The sequence below is a fragment of the Mus musculus genome, chromosome 10 (genome assembly GCF_000001635.26).
Source record: "Mus musculus strain C57BL/6J chromosome 10, GRCm38.p6 C57BL/6J".
Lineage (NCBI taxonomy): Eukaryota > Metazoa > Chordata > Mammalia > Rodentia > Muridae > Mus > Mus musculus.
In genome coordinates, this window is record NC_000076.6 from 83,353,410 (window position 1) to 83,371,447 (window position 18,038).

The following is an 18,038-nucleotide window of genomic DNA, read 5'->3' on the forward strand; positions in this document are numbered from 1 at the left end:
CAAAACAAGAACGGAAGATTAGGGAAGGACTTAGCCTTGTTGATCTGCAATCTGCAGTATCCCTAAAAGGAAAGAGGTACAAAGTTACACTGTGTCTACATCAGGTCTCTGCAGCGGCTTTTGGCCCTTCCATATTTTTGGCTAACTAAATCTGAAGTTCATACCCACTTTGTAGTGTTCTGTTTGGGCTGTTTCAAAGAGAATAGCAGATACTATGACCATGTGAATGTCTTTTTAAGCTAGGGCCTGCAACTGGAAGGACCTATAACTATTTGAAAACAGAATGTGCAAACTTGCCAAACATTCTCAACGGGAAATAGATCAAAGTAGACTGCACCTGTAGGATGAGGAAGAGGAACAGTACCGGCTGTACTCGGTCGGCTAACATGGCACAACAAGCGTTTGTCCTGTCCTCTCCTGGAGTTTGACTCTTGCGTGTATTCCCGCTTAAGCTCGTTTCTGTTGTCTTTTTTTTGAAGCAGTCTAGAGTCACAGGAACGGGTTTGTTTGTTTTTTTTCTGACGATGGAAGGATTAAAGGACAGCAGAGGAATGTGACTGGAAACTTTGGGGGGAAATCCCAGCAGAGCTGTCACGAGGAACAGAGGAACTGGGAATCTTTCTTGGGGTTCTTAGCTTTGTTAGTACAATAATTTAAGAACAGACACAAACAGAAGCTTGGGGACAATGTATTCTCGTTTAGAAAGGAAAACTCCAGGCAGATTTCCAAGCCTGGAAGGGAGGAGGAGGACAGAGGAGGAAGAAACCCCGTGTGGGCTGAGATAAGGCTGAACTGAGGCCATTTGCACAGTGGCAGGCAGCCACATGCCCGGGAGGGGAGCTTTGGAGAAAGAATAAGAAGCCCAAAGTATTAGTTATGGAATCTAAAAATATACTAGGCTCTGGCCAGCATCTGGAAGGAAAAGAAGAAATAATCAGGTCTTAGAAAGGCAGGCTGACTTAACTGCACATCTAGGCAGCCTGGCTAGAGAGGACAATGCTAGGCGGTGGGAATTCTGGGAAGGAAAGCAAGTTATCTTAAGATGAATCTTCCTGGGGATGGTCCGCCTAGCTGAGCCTATTACCTGCCCCATTAGATTAACAAGAAGGAGACAAGAATTGTCTCCACCTAGCGGTATGTTCCGTTCTTTATAGTATGTCTGCACGGTCTGTAAGGACAGTGTCTGAATTCTGAATGTATTTTCTAAATTCTTTCGAGGAGAGGCTGAAACGCCAGCCCAGCGTTGGATGCAGTGGTGCTTTAGGACAAGATCCTAGAAATTTAACTGAGGAGGAAAAAAAACTTACCAAAACTGTTTTGACTTTAATCAGTGGTTGAGGATGTAGCTCAGTTGGTCACAGTATGCACATGAAGGAACCCCCGAAGGGAGACCCTCACTCCAGTCTCAGGAATCGCGAGCCCAGAAAGCCACACCAGTCAAGCTTGCTGCAAACACACGAGGTTTTAATGGCACACAAACCAGCATGCTGAGGTCGAGACCCATACACCACGCAGGGGTAGAGGAGTCTGATGATGACCCTAATTTTCCAGCAGGCTTATAAAGGCAAAAAAGCACAACCTAGGGGGAGGATCGGAGAGGAAATAGGGGAAGTCTAGGGTTGGATATTTACTTCAAGGCACCTGGGACATTGAAACATTCTGTGGTTGTTTTTCCCAAAAGTTCAGGGGAATTAGGCCATCTGGTCGGGGGGCCGGGGCCCATGTTCTCAGGGCAGTCATTATTTTTTTTTTTTAATTCTTCACACATGGCTCTGGGTTTGATGGCTAGCACTAGATAAACAGGTGTGGTGAACAGAAACAGGACTGTCAGGTCAATTTCTATAATCCCAGTAAGGCCAATTTGGTGTAATGTCATAGCTGTCATTAGCGATCAAGTGACACCAATCTAGAGTCACCTGGGAAGAGGGAACTGCAACAGAAGAATTGCACTGTCTATGGACTTGTCTGTGAGGTAGTTTAATTGCCAGATGATATAGGGGCGTCTGACCTACTGTGGGCGGCGCCATCCTTAGGCAAGTGGATTTGGGCTGATGAGGAAACGTAGCTGAGCAAGGCCAAAAGAGCATCCTTCCTCCATGGCTTCTGCGCCTGCTCCAAGCTCCTGCCTTGAGAATCTGTCTTGGGCCGGGCGTGGTGGCGCACGCCTGTAATCCCAGCACTTGGGAGGCAGAGGCAGGAGGATTTCTGAGTTCGAGGCCAGCCTGGTCTACAGAGTGAGTTCCAGGATAGCCAGGGCTACAGAGAGAAACCCTGTCTCGAAAAACCAAAAAAAAAAAAAAAAAAAAAAAAAAAGAAAGAAAAGAGAATCTGCCTTGGTTTTCCTCCAGGATGCACTGTAAAGCGTTGGTGGAAATAAACCCTCCCTTCTCAGGTTATTTTTAAAAACATTTGTGTGTGTATGTTAATACATTTTAACAAAGAAGAGGATTTTATTCCTATACTGGCACCAGGTCTACACCCAAGACTTGTAAATTCCTGAATACACTGCCCAGCCTGCTCAGTCAGGGGCTTTTAAAGGCAAAGGACACAAAGTTACATTATGTTTATGCTCAAGCAGGAGGTCACCTGGGCAAAACAAGTTTTTGTTTACAGAAGCCCAAACAGAGAGGTTTGCTAAAGTCGTATAGGACCAGGCTGATTGCAAAAACTAATCTTTAGCCACCCCTTAACATTTGGAAGTCCAACTTTGCTTGGTTTCTCTGTATAGCCCTAGCTGTCCTGGAACTCACTTTGTAGACCAAGCTGGCCTCGAACTCAGAAATCCGATTGCCTCTGCTGGGATTAAAGGCGTGTGCCTGGTTTTTAGCAAGGCAGAGGGAGCGGGAAGAAGGGCCTGCCAGAGCCATACTCACCAGGCTCAGGTCTGCCAGACCCTTACACTTCTATCTTGTTCTCTCCCATCTCACTTACTGTCTTCCTCTGGATACCGCGGTTTGGGGTCCCAGAAAGAGCTCTTCAGCACAAACCCTGTTTGTGCTCTCTATCCCTTACACTCTAGCAGAAATAGCAAGCTATGGATTCACCTGCCCCTCCCCCTTGTGTAGGCATACGACTTTGGCAGCCTATTTTAGTAAGCTTTCGACCTTTCCTCTAGCCCATCACCCAGCAGAGGTAGTGGAAGAGGAACGTTATTAGGATATGGGGAAAGTGGACCTGTTTAGCAATAGTTCCGTGGGGGCGAGCTTGATCCTTGTCAGTAGCTTCAGTCCAGTCTTGCAAGCAGACAGACACCTGGCAGCCGTAGTTCAATCTAAAGAGACTGACTTGCCAGCCGGCCTGAGGCGAGGCAAGAAGCTTCAGATACCGCATGAGTTTCTCTCAATGTCGATGTTAGCATAAGCTAAACTCAACAATGCTATGTAAGACGAACCAATACGAGTGTGATTGTGTGTGTGTGTGTGTGTGGGGGGGGGGTGTAGGAAAGAGTAGTAAGGCGGAGCAAATCAAGCCAAAGCTCTGTCTGTGGGTCATATACAGACTGCTTCATCAAGCATCCGCTCACCTGGGTCTGCCTCAGGAGAGCAGTCTTTCCTGTGTCTGCTTTAGCAAGACATCCTTTCACCTGTGTGCCCCAGCAAAGCATCATTTGACATAACTGACTTTCCAAAGAAACTAGAAGTTTCCATTTCACCCTTCTGACCTCCCCAGGCAGATCAGAGGTCGGTGTGAAGAGGAGCATAAGCGCCCTTTTCATGGTAGTTCTCAGCTGACAGACAGCTCAGCCTGATTTCCATGACTCTCTGACTGCAGCATAGCCAGCATCTGCCATCATAGCCCACTTAGCATCCTATCCTACTCGCACTGTTTTCAGGGATTGCGACACATTCCCCCAGCCATTTCGGGGAACAGATCTGTACTTTGTGTGTCTGGATAGGGTGTGTATGAGCTCAGATACGGAGGTCTAAGATGCTCAAGAGGTTGGTTACCGCGTTGTTGTGTAGTGACAAAGAACTGTGGTAAATAATCTTAGGCTAATGAATGATACTGAAGAGTACTTCCAATGCAAGAAATGAACAACCAACATTTGTCTACTTCCAAAAAGAAAGAAGAAATATATATTCCAGCCCTTTGATTGTATTTTAATTGGGTTATTTGGGCTGGCCAACAGATTAACAGGTTAAGGTGTCTGCTGCTATAATTTTTTAATCCATAGGACCAAATGAAGTGGGAGAACTGACTCCCTCAAGTTGTCCTGACTTCCTGTCATGTGCCCCTGTGCCAAGGCATGTGCCCCACCACACACACAGACACACACACACACACACACACACTGTGCACACACACACACACACAGAGTTGGGTTTTTAAAAAAAAATTTTTAAGATTTGTTTATTTATTTATTTATGTCAGCACACTGTTGCTCTCTTCAGACACAGCAGAAGAGGGCATCGGATCCCATTACATATGGTTGTGAGCCACCATGTGGTTGCTGGAAATTGAATTCAGGACCTCTGGAAGAGCATCCAGTGCTCCTAACCACTGAGCCATCTCTCCAGCCCCACAGGGTTTGTTTGTTTGTTTTGTTTTTGGAGACACAGATTGACTATGCAGCTCTGGCTGGTTTAGATCTTGCTATGTAGTTCAGGCTGGCCTTAAACTCACAGAGATCCACCAGCCTCCCTGCCTTCTGAATGCTAGGATTCAAGGCACTACTTGAATCAACAACTGCATATTTACTGCTGCTCCTGTTCACACCAGACATGAGGTGGAAGGAACTCAAATGTTCATTATCAGAGAAAACACACTGTTAGCAAGTCCTGGTAGCAAATGCCTGCTTGTAATCTCAGCACTTGGGATTAAGTGTTTGAAGATCGATAGCATGGAGTTCAACTATATAGCCTAGGTTATACAGTGTTCCCCCCAAAACAAATCCCTGCCCCGCCCCCCAAAGAAAGTGTGGTACAAAATTCAAGAGCATATTATTCAACATTAAAATTGAAAGATATCCTTTTCAATAAACCTTGAAGACATTCTTCTCAGTGAAATATGCTAGTTACACAAACAAGAGTTTATGATTCTAGTTACACGGAAAGAGAAATTATTGGGTTTGGGGTGGGAGCTGAGACAACTCACTTCAGAGATGGAAGCTTTAAAAACAAAAGCTTTATTTTCTGAGCACTCAGGGAGGCAGCTAGTATGGGGTCTGAACCTCGTCCTGGAAGGGAGATTGTACTTTTTGTTTTGTTTTGTTTTTGTTTTTCGAGACAGGGTTTCTCTGTGTAGCCCTGAGAGGGGAGCTGGGGGGAGCTGCAGTCTTATCCAATTGTGTTTTGACATTATAAGTTAAACAAGGGAGTACTGGGCCATATCCAGGGCACCTGGTTTCAAGGCCCTTAATTCCATTAGGTGCAGAGCTCAGAGTGATAAGGAAGCAGGGGTGGGGTGGGGTGGGGTGGGGGTGGGGAGGAGTGGGTCAGCTGCATGTAGTTAACTAGTGCATACCAGGCAATTAGTTATATATTTTTAAAACTTACACACCTTGATTTAGATAATAGCAATTCCTCTGCTCTCTACCAGTTAACAGACAATTAGGAAAACATGTAGACTTGGGACAGGTGTTCGTTCCTAGGTCTGGGAACATGAACTTGCTTGACCCTGCCAGCAAGATGGAGAAGTTGTCCCTGAGATGGCTGGACTCAGATAACTGTCTCCTTACACATTGTCCCTGAGGAGATGCGTTCACACAGACAACTGTTTACAACAGAAGCTGTTCTGATATAGGGAAGTCCCCAGCTTCCCTAGAGACTGGGACCGTGAATTAAGTTTCTCCCTATGATTAAATGGGAGTCTGGAAATGAAATGGTAGCACTTGGAATACGTTTCTTTCGCTTGTTCTCAACAAAACCATGAGCATTGGGTCCCAGGGGCAGGAAGAGGGGAGGAATGGGGTTTGTCATTCAGGGGTTTTGTTTCAGCTTTTTAGAAATGAAGGATTTGTTTTTCTGTAGGAGACCAAACTCAGTGCCTCACTCACAGCTCTACCTTTTAACTACCACCTGGAACAACCTTTTAGGATTTTGACATGACAGTGTTCCAAAGGCATGCTGTATATATAGCAACGTAAACAGCATTCTTAACACTTCTGGGTTTTGTGTTTACAGTTAAATAGTAAACTAAGCTGGGGTCTGGTCATCCAGACCTGAAATCCAGGCTATTTAGGACCTAGGTGGACTTTGAGTACCAGGTCAACCGGGGTAACTTGGTGAGGCTTTAACAAACAACAAAGTATGGTAATGGGCGGCTGTAGATTTAAGTACACGGAAATGGAAGCTGGAAAATGGTGATTTTGAAGTCAACCTGGGCCAGCCAGGATGACAAAAAATAAAATATAGAAAATGAAAAGAAACTGGGTGTGGTGGCTCCCACCTCTATGGCATCTGGAAGACTAAAGCAGGATTGCTACAAACTGAAGACCACAGAAACCTCCCCAAACAACAACAAAAATGGAAATAACGACAAAGGCCTCGCACCACCTTCTTCATGCTTGCATTTGCTTAGCTTGACCAAGCCGGGTTGATTCTTTTCTAACAACAATAAAGGAGGAGACTAGGGCTAGACTTGGGCTGGGGTAGACTAGGCGCCTGACACGTGCATCCGCAGCGCTCCGCCCACGCAGTGTGGTGCCTTGTTCCCATCCTCCACCCCGCCTCGGCCCCACCCCCGCTTCCGGTTCCCGTGGGTCTGAACTTCATCTCTAGGCGCGAGCTCTGGCCACGCACCCGTAAGTCACCGCCCACCTCCTAGTTTCGGCCAATTGCTGCCTTGACCCCGCCCCTTCCCCGTGCCTTCCTATATCCGGGCTTCTTTCAGTGGCGCTGGGTTGGAAGCATGGAGTTCCAGGGCGAGCGCGGGACCGGTCCTGGTGTTTCTTCGTCTTCTGTAGCCTGCTCGCAGGTCACGGTGTCCAGGGAGCTGCTGACGGCGGGGAGCGAGGGTTCGGGAGGTGAGCGACGGTGGAGAGCGGGGTGGGTTGGAGGGACACGGAACGCTGCTGGGTCAGGGACACTGCGGGACCCGGGAACGCTACTGGAGACACTGCAGGAGGTTGGGGATGCTACCGGGGACCGGGCACGCTGCGGGGTTCTGGGACACTGAGGCGCCCGAGACGCGGCAGGGCCGGGGAAGCCAAGGAGCTCGAGACGCTGTGGGGAGTCGGGGGTCCGGGTTATTGCGGGGCCGCGGACGCCGAGGAGCCAGAGACCCTGCGATGGCTAGGGATGCCGGGGAGCCTGGAACGCTGCGGGGGTATGGGACACCGAGAGAGTCCGAGACGCTGCGGAGGTCGGAGATACCGCGGAGTCTGGGACGCTAATTGGGAGGGGATGCCACGGAGCCCGAGACGCTGCCGGGGTCTGTCCGGGGTACGACTAGGCCAGCCCGGCGCTGGGCGGTGGTGGTTCTTTTTTTTTTTTTCCTCTACCTGCCAAGCCGGTCCAGGCCAGGTGGTCCTTGTAGAGTTCATTAGGAACCGCCCAGCCTGGCAGCATTTGGAGAGGCAGAGGCAGGCGTATTTTTGAGTTCGAGGCCAGCCTGGTCTACAAAGTGAGTTCCAGGACAGCCAGGGCTACAGAGAAACCCTGTCTCGAATAAACAAAGAACAAAATACAAAAAAAAAAAAAAAAAAAAAAAAAGTGGGCAAAGGCTTGAGTCTTCAGTGTTTGTTGCTTGGACTGGGCAGTTGGTTTGTTTGGAAAGGTGCAACTCGGAATAATTAATTTTTTAAATTGAGCACCTTCTAGGTAGGAGAGCTAGGCAAGTATATTCTACAAAAAAAAAAAAGCCCAGTCTGACTTGCCCAAGTCTACATAACCGTTTCTGGTTCTCTGTATTATGTACCTCTGGTATGTGGAGGGGGCTATTCTCTCTTCCTACTATGTGGGGAGTGAATAGCGCTTCCAATTTGGGAGGCAAGCACTGTGTCCATAAAACCCTCTTTTTGGGCCCTATTTCTGACTTCTGACTTACCTTTTGTGTGTGTGTGTGTGTGTGTGTGTGTGTGTTTCAAGACAGTGATTCTCTGTGTTGCCCTGATTGTTCTGAAACTTACTCTGTAGATCAGGCAAGCCTCGAACTCTTGCCTGTGCCTCTTAAGTGTTGGGATTAAAGCATATCTGAATTTCTTAACTAAAATCAAAGACTCATTGCAGGTCTACATTTTGCTAACTGTGCTGTTTAAAGTTGTGCGTTGTGCATCCCTGTTGCCTTAAGAGGTCACAAAGTGTCGAATGCTCTGGTACTGGAATTATAGTCCAGTTGAGCCCCCATGTGGGTGCTAGGAATCAAACAAGAGCAGCTAGTGCTTGAGACATAGCCTTGGCTGGCCTGGAGCACAGAGATCCACTTGCCTGTCTTTTGAGTGTGCCCTGCCATGCCTAGTCCCCCTCCCTGTTTGTCAATGTGTATTTATTAGATCAGTACTAGAGGTTGGGGAGATAGACGTACAGACAGGAGTGTTGGCTCCTCCTCTGTCAGAGTTAGGGGTGGTTCAGACTTCAGGCTGTGCTGATGGGCCCGGCTCTCACAGTTCTTTGGTGTAGAGGCTCATCTCATTTCTGAGTTGCACTTGTTGCTCAGGGCTGTTTTATGCCATGAATTGTTTTGTGTGTGTGGTTTCAGGTATCTGGGACCAGTTGCTCATCAGCTCTAAGCCTCATCCCAGAAAGACCTCTACACTTCAAACAGTTCGGATGCAGAGGAGCCCTTGTAAGTACCTAGTTTCTACTCTAGAGGGCACTCCCCCAATTGAGGCTAGTTAATCCATTATTTGATGGGGACAGTCTGTCTTCATGGCACATATCAAACCGTAGAATCAAATATATTGTGTAAATGACTGAGGAATAGAATTTCTCATGTTAATTCCCTGGTTGCAGGCTTTTTGTTTTTTTTTTTTTTTTTTTTTTTTTGTTTTCAGAATAAAAGGTGTTTTTGAAACCCCAAAAGGCCCAGCTAGCTATGGTCTAGTTAGCTTTGTTTTCCTTGAGACGGGGTCTCATGTCGTCCAGGCCTCATGCTTCCCTGTGTAGCTGAGAATGTCCCTGAACCCCAGATTCTCCTGCCTCACCCCACTCTAGGATTACTGCTACATGCTGCTGGGCCATTTTTTTTTCCTCCCCTCCCACGACAGTCTCACTTTTTATCCCTGGCTGGCCTGGAACTCGGTGTAGACCATGCCAGCCTCAAATTCAGATTCACCTACCTCTGCCTCCACCTCCCGAGTAGTGGAGTTAAAGGTGTTTGCCACCACACCTGGCAGGTATTTATTCTAGGTAATTGCTCAGAATAAGGGTGCTTGTTGAGCCAACGTGAGGACCAGAGGAACCCTCTTAAGCTGTGTGGCTTCATGAGACCATAACCCTTCTACTGTGGGAAGCAGAGATAGTCATTAAAGGACTCTCAAACTGACCTCTGAAACGTCACAAGCCAGACCTCTTATCGTCTGCACTGCTCTCAACATTCTTATCTCCCAGGCTCCTACAGAAGAGCTCACTGAGCTCTGAACACTTAGTGCTTTTAACAGCTCAAAGTTCTACAATCCTAAACACACACAGTCAGGTCTCTGCCACAGCAATACCCCACTGTTAGACCAATTTCTGTCCTGGTTAGGGTTTGTTTCGATGTGATGGGACCACAAGAGGTAACTTGGGGAGGAAAGGGTTTGACTTACACTTCCAAATCACTGTATATTACTTGAAAGAAGCCAGAACAGGAACTCACACAGGACAGGAACCTGGAGGCAGGAGCTGATACAAAGACCATGGAGAGGTGCTGCTTACTGGCTTGCTTCCCATGGCTTGCTCAGCCTGCTTGCTTATAGAATGCAGGACCACCAACCCAGGGGTGGCATCACCTGCAATAGGCTGGGCCTTCCCCCATCAGTCAGTGATTAGTTAAATGTCCTACAGCTGGGTCTTGCAGAGGTATTTCCGTAGTTGTTGTTCTCAGACTCTAGCTGGTGTCAAGTTGACAAAACTAGTCAGCATGGTGGTGAGATTGAATGTGTTCGTTAGAACTCTTGAGTTGCAAAAGAGTGGAAGCTGAGATTGCTTTAAGAGAAGCCAGAGATAGAAAGTAAAGGTTTATCTGGATCCCCATGCCCATTGTCGTCCTATGCTGCTGGTCTCTGCGTTAGACTAACCCAAAGACGCTGCTGTGCAGCTGTGCCTAGTCGGCTGGTTAATGAGAAATGCATCCAGTTAACTTGGTGCTATTCTCCTCAGCCAAGTTGACTGCTCACTGGCTTGGCTAGAACACCCTGTCAGATTACAGCACAGGGCAGACTGCGCTAGGCAGGACTGCAGAAACCTAGGCCCGTTCAGGATGAGGAACATGAGTGACCCAAGTTTCAAAGGAAGGGCAGGCATGGTCCTATGCAGGACTGGGAAGCCAGCCCAAGTTATGAACGTAGAGAATTCGCAAACCTGTTCCTGTTTGTCTTTTTGCTTTTTGTTGTTTGGCTTTTTCTTTTTAAAAAGAAGGGTGGTGTTGCCATTTTCAGATGAAAGGTGGGCAGTTGAGCAGGTGACAGACGTTCTAGGTGACTGACATAGTAAAAAATGCAAATAGATCTCATTAATGACTTTGACAGCCTCACTGTAAAGAGCAGGTTCACTTAACCATTAGCTCATTCTGTCTGGTTTCTCCCCAGTCATCTTGTGGAATGCCAGCCTTCTAGAACTTTATACTTTGGGGATGGCAGAGTAACAGAACATTTGAGTTAATTGGTGAATCGTGTGGTTGTATTGCTCTGCGAGTTCAGAGGGCCTAGGAATGTAACTGATTGGTGGAGCCCTGGGCCTAGCACCCACCCTCCAGTGCAGCCCAAGGCGGCTCAGAAGTGGAGGGATGTAGAGTTGATGGGTTTGTTGCTAACTCTGCTCTGAAATGCTGTGCTGGGAGGGCTTGGTTAGAACTTACTAATACGCTTTGCTTGGCTGTGTTCGCTCTCCAGTGCTAGACCAGGTTCAGGCCTTCCTCCCACAAATGGCCCAGGCAAATGAGAAGCTGAGGAGGGAAATGGCAGCTGCTCCAGCTGGTCACTTCAATATTGAAAACATCGACGAGACGTCTGGAAACATCATACAGATGGTAACTCAGTCTTGTTTCTGTTTCATACAATGGAATTAATATACTTGTCACCAAATGGTATTTTAAAATGTCGTTCTAGAGTAAAATTAGCAAATATTTTCACACAGGCAAGATGGTAAAACATACTTGACTTCCACAGGGCCATACTCCCTCTGTTTGCCTGTTTGACATGCTGTTCAGTGCAGAATGTAGCCGTTTACTTAATAAGCAGGCTTTGTAAACTTATGGCTACTAAAAATTGAGTTACATACAATTTCTTATGTGTGCATGGTTTTTAAGGGAAGGGCTATTCATGTTGACTCATAGTTCCAGGTGAACAATTTTTCATGGTGGGAAATTCTGCCCAGGGCTGTGGTGTCAGAAGCTTGTGGTATGCATGCTACAATTACATCTTTCCCCTTCAGCTACTCTCTGAAAGTGCAGACACCATTCCTACTTCAGTGTCTGAACGAAAGTGGGTGGCAGGCAGGATTTTGCCTGCCAGTGCTGGTTTTTGCTCAGAAATGTAAATTTCTTTAAGGCAAGAGTTGTGATGTTTTTTTTTTGGGGGTGGTGGGGGAGCCTCAGGTTGACCTCAGGTTGTCTTCCCACTGCTGTTACAGACTGGGATTGTGGCCATGTTACTGTGGCCACCTGCTTGTCAAGTCTTAAGTGTCCAATGGGGTGCCTGACTGTAGTCTGGCAGTTCTCAACCTGTGGGTCTCGACTTGCCAGGACCCAGAGAATAGAGATTTTACACTATGGTTGATAGCAGTAGTAGCAAAATTGCAGTTAGGAATAGCAGTGAGAATAATTTATGGTTGGGGGGCATCACCACAACATAAGAACTGTATTAAAGGGTTGTATAGTTAGGAAGGTTGAGAGCCACTACTCTAGTCCACTTTATTGAATGGGTGCTGTTGGATGGATAGTAGGCAGCAAGAACTTTTTTAAAGACATGTTTTACTTAAAGCACTCAGTGACATTGCTCTTAGGATGGATTTGGTGCCCATAAGAACCAGCAGAGAATGTTAGATTTTCTGAGGCTGGAGTTAGTGGGTACTGGGAACTGAACTGGGGTCCTCTGGAAAAGCAGTGAGTATCTTTACCTGCTTGTTGCACCCTCTCTGTAGCCATCCATGTTGCTTTATTAGAACATGTTACAGAACTGCCCTGAAGGACATTTCTCATCCTGACACTTTGTTATAGGATGTGGCCTTATTTGAGATGAGTCGGTCAGATTCAAAAGAGGAGGATAGCCCAGAAGAGAGCTCTCGGGACAGTTCTGGGGACAGCTCGGAGTCCGAAGAAGATGTCTGCGTTCCCTCTGAAGTCACCATCGAGAACATTAAGCTTCCGAATGCAGAAGGTGGCAAAGGCAAGATTGAAATTTTGGACAGTCCGGCAAGTAAAAAAAAGAAGCAGTGAAATGACCCACATGGAAGGAGCAGGCACTTCCCCGCCTGGGGGCCAGGGGCAGGGCGGCCTGTTCCGATCAGCTGTTGTCCTTACGTGTCACAAAGAATCATGAACCCAGGTGTATTTTACATAGAAAGTGCTCAGAGCTTGGACGCAGAGAGCGTAGTGCTCTTGGACACTGAGAAAGGAAATAAGAAATGACAATATTGGTTGATGCAGATGTTTGCTCTAGAGTGTGGGCTGTAACTCTTGACTCATCTACACTGAAATGTAGCTATTGGTTACAAGATTCCCACTGCCAGTTTGGGGTTTTGGTATGTTTTATATCAAGGCAGGTTGCAGTTTGTTATGTATGAACTGGGTACTAGAGACAAGCCCAGGATGACAGCCCCCTGCCATTTAAGGTGTGACGGTGCCTATATTCAGTTCAGGAAAACCCAAGCTGCCTTTTAAAGATTTGTAAGGGATAGCAGTTGACATCCTTTTAGAGCAGATTGATCTTTGCTCCTTCTGTGAAGAGAGTTTAGAAACAACTATGTGCTATGTCACTGTCTTGTGTGTGAGTGTGAAGTCATGTAAAATTGTCATTTCAAATTATAATGCTACTGACAGCCCGAGGAATGCCTCCAGTTCTAGTAAGCTTACAGTGTGGATGACCTGTAGCTGTTTCACTGACTAACCAGTCTTAGATGATGTTATCAGGGTTAGCAAGTGCCAGCAGCGGGAAGACGAGCGGTCTGTTCAGGAGGCTACTTGAGTAGAGGAACCATGTCCCTGTGACTTGGAGGAGATGGTAACACCCCTGTCGTTTATCCTGGTGGTTTGCCGTACCATGTGATACTTCATCTTTGCCACCTCTGAGCCAGGGTCTCTGATTGGTCCTGGAAGCTACTGTTCCACAGTCATGCTGGGTTAGGGCATCAAGCCTGGACTACAGTTTTCCCACCCTCTAGCACTTCTCACCCTCTGTACCTTCCTCCATAGTCCCTGAGCCCCTAGAAAGAAAAAGGTATCCTGGTCATTTTCCTCCTGAGAACAGAGCAGAGTAAAATGTTCAAGGCACGCATAACTACCTGACTGAAGAGAGTCTGCCGTGTATAGGTCAGATCATCATGGGTTACAATCCTTGCTGCCCAGTGGAAGAGGTTCCCCTCGGTGACTAGTTGATAGCCTCAGTATGACTGATCCCCATATTCAGAGGATAATTGTCTTTTTTATTTCTGTGAAGAGACGCTTCATGACCAAGGCAAATAGTAAGTGTTTAACTGCGGGCTTCCTTTCAGTTTGAGAGTCTATGACATTCTGGGGGAAATGTGGGGATGGGCAGGGCACCAGGCAGAGCAGAGCAGTGTATAAGACTGGGCCTAGCTGGGCTTTTGAAACCTCAGAAGTCTGTCCATCTCTCCTCCCTCCCCCGTCCAGTGACATACCTTTTCCAACAAGGCTCCTAATTCTTCCTAAACTGTCCGCCAACTAGGAACCAAACATTAAAATCTGTAAGGACCATTCTCATTTAAACAATCACAGTGATTGATTGGGTACGTACGTGTTTGGACATAGGATTGTCTTTAGCTCGAGGTTGGAGGGGGCTAGACAGACAGTTGGGAGATGGTTAACTGTGGGCAGATTGAAGCACCACAGAACCTGCTGTTCCTGTGGGACACACAGGTAGTGGAGGACTTGGGAGCCTCAGCCAAGTGAGGCTGTAAGAGTTGGCTTCCCCTCGGGGCCTGAACAACAGCCTCTGACACTGAATGCTAACTGCTCGGGATTGGGGTAGTGCTTTCTTGTGTAAGCCCAGGTTGGTATTCTGGTCTCCTGAAGTCAGCATTTGGCGTCCTTAGCAGTAGGGGTGACCATTTAGCTCTAGTACACACACAAGTATAGTGACAGTAGTCACTTCTGGGATCTATCTCCCTGGCCAACAACTCACAGGAAACTAGACCACCACCCTGGGATTGGAGTTTTTACTTAATTAACAACCCTGCAGTTGCTGGAAGCACTCTATGCACGTGTAATGAACAGCTGCCGTTTAAATATATGTGCCATTTCTGTAGTCTGGATTTTTTTTTCCTTTTTTTGGTGGCATGTTACAGTCTTGGCAAAAAGTTCTCTTCACACATTCCTTTTTGTATATACTGATTTTACTGTTGGTGAAGCACATCTGACCAAGCCAGTTCAGTCAGTCAGCAGGGTCTCCAGGGAGTGAGGATTGAGGAGAAAACGTTAGACAGCATGATCACCTGACTCCACCCTGTCCTGAGACTGAAGCAGCTTCATTTCTCTCCAGCCTGCTTTATATCCTCCTAGGTGCATCCAAAAAACGTGGTCAGCTCTTAGAGCAAAGACAAAGTAAGCAAGCCAAGTAGTGAACAAGAAGATCACTTAGGGTAGTAAGTAACGTAGTAGGCAAGGAGATGGCCGAAGGTGGTGGTAAAGTCCCATGGTCACTGTTTCTAATATTCTTATCTGAGCATACTTTCTTGTTGGAGCCCAGGGAGAAATGCCAAATTCTAGAAGCAGCACCAAAAGCCCTCAATACACATCCTGCTAGATTCCACCTGCTTTGGGGTTTCTCTCTGTGGCTAACAATTGCTCCAGTATTATTTTGTACATTGGGCTTACCTTTCTTCATGACAGGGATATGAAACCCATTGGAACTGTCTGTTAAGTGGTTTTATGTCTTGTCCCCCAGCCCTAGGACCCGTTACTTCTAAGGTAAACATTGGGACACTAAGCACACAGTTGCTTAAGCTGTCCCACTCCCTAACCCACCCCCTCCCCAAAATCTACTTTTTGAGGGAGAGCGTCATATTGAAGGAAGTTGTAGGAGTTGAAGGGGGTGTCGGGGTGCCAATGATCAAGATGGATTGTTTACATGCATGAAATTGTCAAAAATGAATAAATTCTATTTAAACCGTGTTTAAAGTATTTGGTGGCACATTCTTGTAGTGCTAGTACTGGGGAAGGCTGAGACAGGAGGACTGCAGATTTGAAGCCAGCCTGGATTGCCTTGCAGAGCAAGACCTTGTGTGAAAACAAAAAACAGCCTCTTGAGCCAGCTCTGTGTCCTGGTCTCAGGCCTCCCCAGCGGGCTATACAAGAACGGGCAGCTGGAGCTGTGTGGGGTCTGAGGCAGCACAGCACCCGATGCCTGCCCCTGCAAGTCTGCCAAGGCTCCCTGTGAAGGTGTCAGGTGCTGTCTGCCTGCAAAACTACAGGGCTGGCCTTCCCTTTTCACCTCGTTAAAATGTTACAACCCTTGTGCCCTATTTGAGTAAACATGTCCTCCATGTGCCCCTGATCACTTCATGTAGCCTGGCGCCTTTGCTCTTTCCTTTTGTCACCTGTCTGTCCTCATTATGAGTTACTACTTTCTCTTAATCTCCTTTCTAGATGTTAAGACTTTACACCTGTTGGCATACATGTGGCACATTAATGCAGCTTTTGTCTTTCTGAATTTGAGTCAACTTAATGTACTCTCTAGAGCTGCCCATTGTGCAGATTTCATTGTTTTTCTTCACAAATAAGTGAAACCCTGTTTGTTATGTGTTCATCACATTTTATCAGTTTTTCTGTTGGTAGAGCTCTAGACTGGCTACATGTCTGCTACCATGAACATTGTAGCAGTAAGCATGGCTGTCTTTTGGGCAGTGTGTGGAGCCTCTTGGGGATCAGCTCAGGAGTGGTGTAACTGGGTCAAACATTTCTAATCTTTGATGCAGCTCCATGCTGATCTCCATAATGGCTGAACTCATTTTCATTCTTTACTAGCAGTGAGTAAATATCTCTTTGTCCACATCCTGACTAGCACTTGACAGATACCTTGATAACTGTAGTGAAGGACGTGGGGTGAGGTATTATCTAAAGGTTGATATTTGTGATAGCTTAAGGAGATTGCACATTTTTAAAAATGTTTGTGGGCCATTTGAGGTTTCTGCTTTAGAAGACTGTACAAGACATTTCATTAGTCTGTTATTGGCAGGTTTGCTTCTTGGTATTTAAATTTTTTTCATTTTTTTTTTTTTGCAAATTTTAGCTCTGTCTGAGTATAGTTGGTAAAGATTTTCTCCCATTTTGTAGGCTGTTGATGTCTTTTGCTGTAAAGAAGCTTTAATTTCATGTATTCACAACTGTTTTCTCAGGGCTAGCTTCTGTGTTAAAGTTAGGTTTGAAAAGTTGTTTCATAGTGTTTTCCTGTAGCAGGTATAGGTTTTCAAGTAAGATCTTTAATCCATTTTGAGTTGATTTTTTTTTTTTTTTTGGGAAAGGATCTTTCACTATGTAGCTGAGGCCGTTCCAGAATTGACTTGTCATCTGGGCTGGCCTTGATCTCCCGGTTCCATGCCTGCCTTTGCTTTCTAAGTGCTGGGAGTGAAAGCATGCATCATCATGCCAGCCCTGGGTGACTTGTAAGGGTGGATGGTAGAGCCCTCCCTCCTGCAGGGGCCGTTCGGTTTCCATGCACCATTTTCAGACACCTTTGTCATTAGTGGCTCTGACTTTGTGGGCTTGTCCCCAGGCTTTATTCTGTTTGGCTTACTTGATTGGCTTACCTGTTTTGTCCCAGTAAGAGGCTGTCTTTGTCACTGTAACGATGTGGTATATTTTGTCATTTATTCTCTTCCATACATGTATTCTCTCCTCCCCACCCCCAATACTCCACACTCAGGCTGCTCTGACTGATTTGTTGCCTTGATGCCTGTAGCCAGGACAACAGGATTAGTCCTCCCCAGCTTAACTTTGGTCTGTCTACCCCCATTAGGGTAGGGTGCCAGTTCTGCTGTGTGAGGCTATGTACAAGAAGATGTGAAAAAATGTACACACCTCAGAGAAGGGACCAAGATGAAAGTTAATGACCGTTGAAGTCTCACTTTGAACCAGTGAGTTTTATTGGGGTTACTTACAGGAATGTGGGTGAAAAGCAGACTGTGTTGCTGCTATGCTCTGCATGTCCCAGGGATTAACCTGAGGTATGGGGTGAGGTTGGGCACATTGGTAATGACAATCCCAGACAAAAACAAGAGAAAACCTGGGATCTGATGGAAACAGACCAAAGCCAGCAGCAACTGAAAAACTCAGTTTATGTTATGTATCTGATCTGAAGAGGTGGGTCTATTCTATACAACTGAAGGAGGCAGGCTTAGCTAACGTTAGTGTAGACTACCTAGGGGAGCAGTTTATATCCTGGGGAGGAAGCGCAGGTTAATAGTTCTGACGTAACAGTTGTTGGTCTTTGGTAAACACAGGTACTTGGACCAAGGAAAGCTTTGCCACCCAGGAAGTCTTTACCATTTCTGTGGGCCTGAAAGCATTGGGGTACTCAACATGGCTGTGCTCATGTCAACAACACCCTTCCCTCCCTCCTAGCCGAAGCCCACCCCAGCATGGGTGATCACTGCTGCAGGGTTTCTTTCAGTTACATTGGCAGGTGTCAGGTGAGTCTTTCTGGACTACAGTCCTCTTTAAAGTTGTGCCTAGGGGTTGTACTTGTGTGGGTTGATCTCCAGGCCTCATTCCAGTACCTGGATGTT

General features: G+C 46.6%; 1 protein-coding gene across 1 annotated transcript; it reads left to right on the plus strand.

Annotated features, from left to right (window-relative positions):
• The first annotated feature begins 6,811 nt into the window (after window positions 1–6,811).
• D10Wsu102e (DNA segment, Chr 10, Wayne State University 102, expressed) lies at window positions 6,812–15,426 on the plus strand. The gene is made up of 4 exons (NM_026579.3): window positions 6,812–6,964; window positions 8,638–8,724; window positions 10,970–11,106; window positions 12,295–15,426. Exons 1-4 carry the CDS (start codon window positions 6,850–6,852, stop codon window positions 12,511–12,513), a joined length of 558 nt encoding a protein of 185 aa, NP_080855.1. The 5' UTR covers window positions 6,812–6,849; the 3' UTR covers window positions 12,514–15,426.
• Window positions 15,427–18,038: the final 2,612 nt, after the last annotated feature.

Excerpts from the sequence above, each read along its gene's own strand:
- D10Wsu102e (NM_026579.3), top strand. The coding sequence starts at position 6,850 with ATGGAGTTCCAGGGCGAGCGCGGGACCGGTCCTGGTGTTTCTTCGTCT. Across the intron at positions 8,725-10,969 it reads TCGGATGCAGAGGAGCCCTT|TGCTAGACCAGGTTCAGGCC; the intron begins GTAAGTACCTAG and ends TTCGCTCTCCAG. Across the intron at positions 11,107-12,294 it reads CTGGAAACATCATACAGATG|GATGTGGCCTTATTTGAGAT; the intron begins GTAACTCAGTCT and ends ACTTTGTTATAG.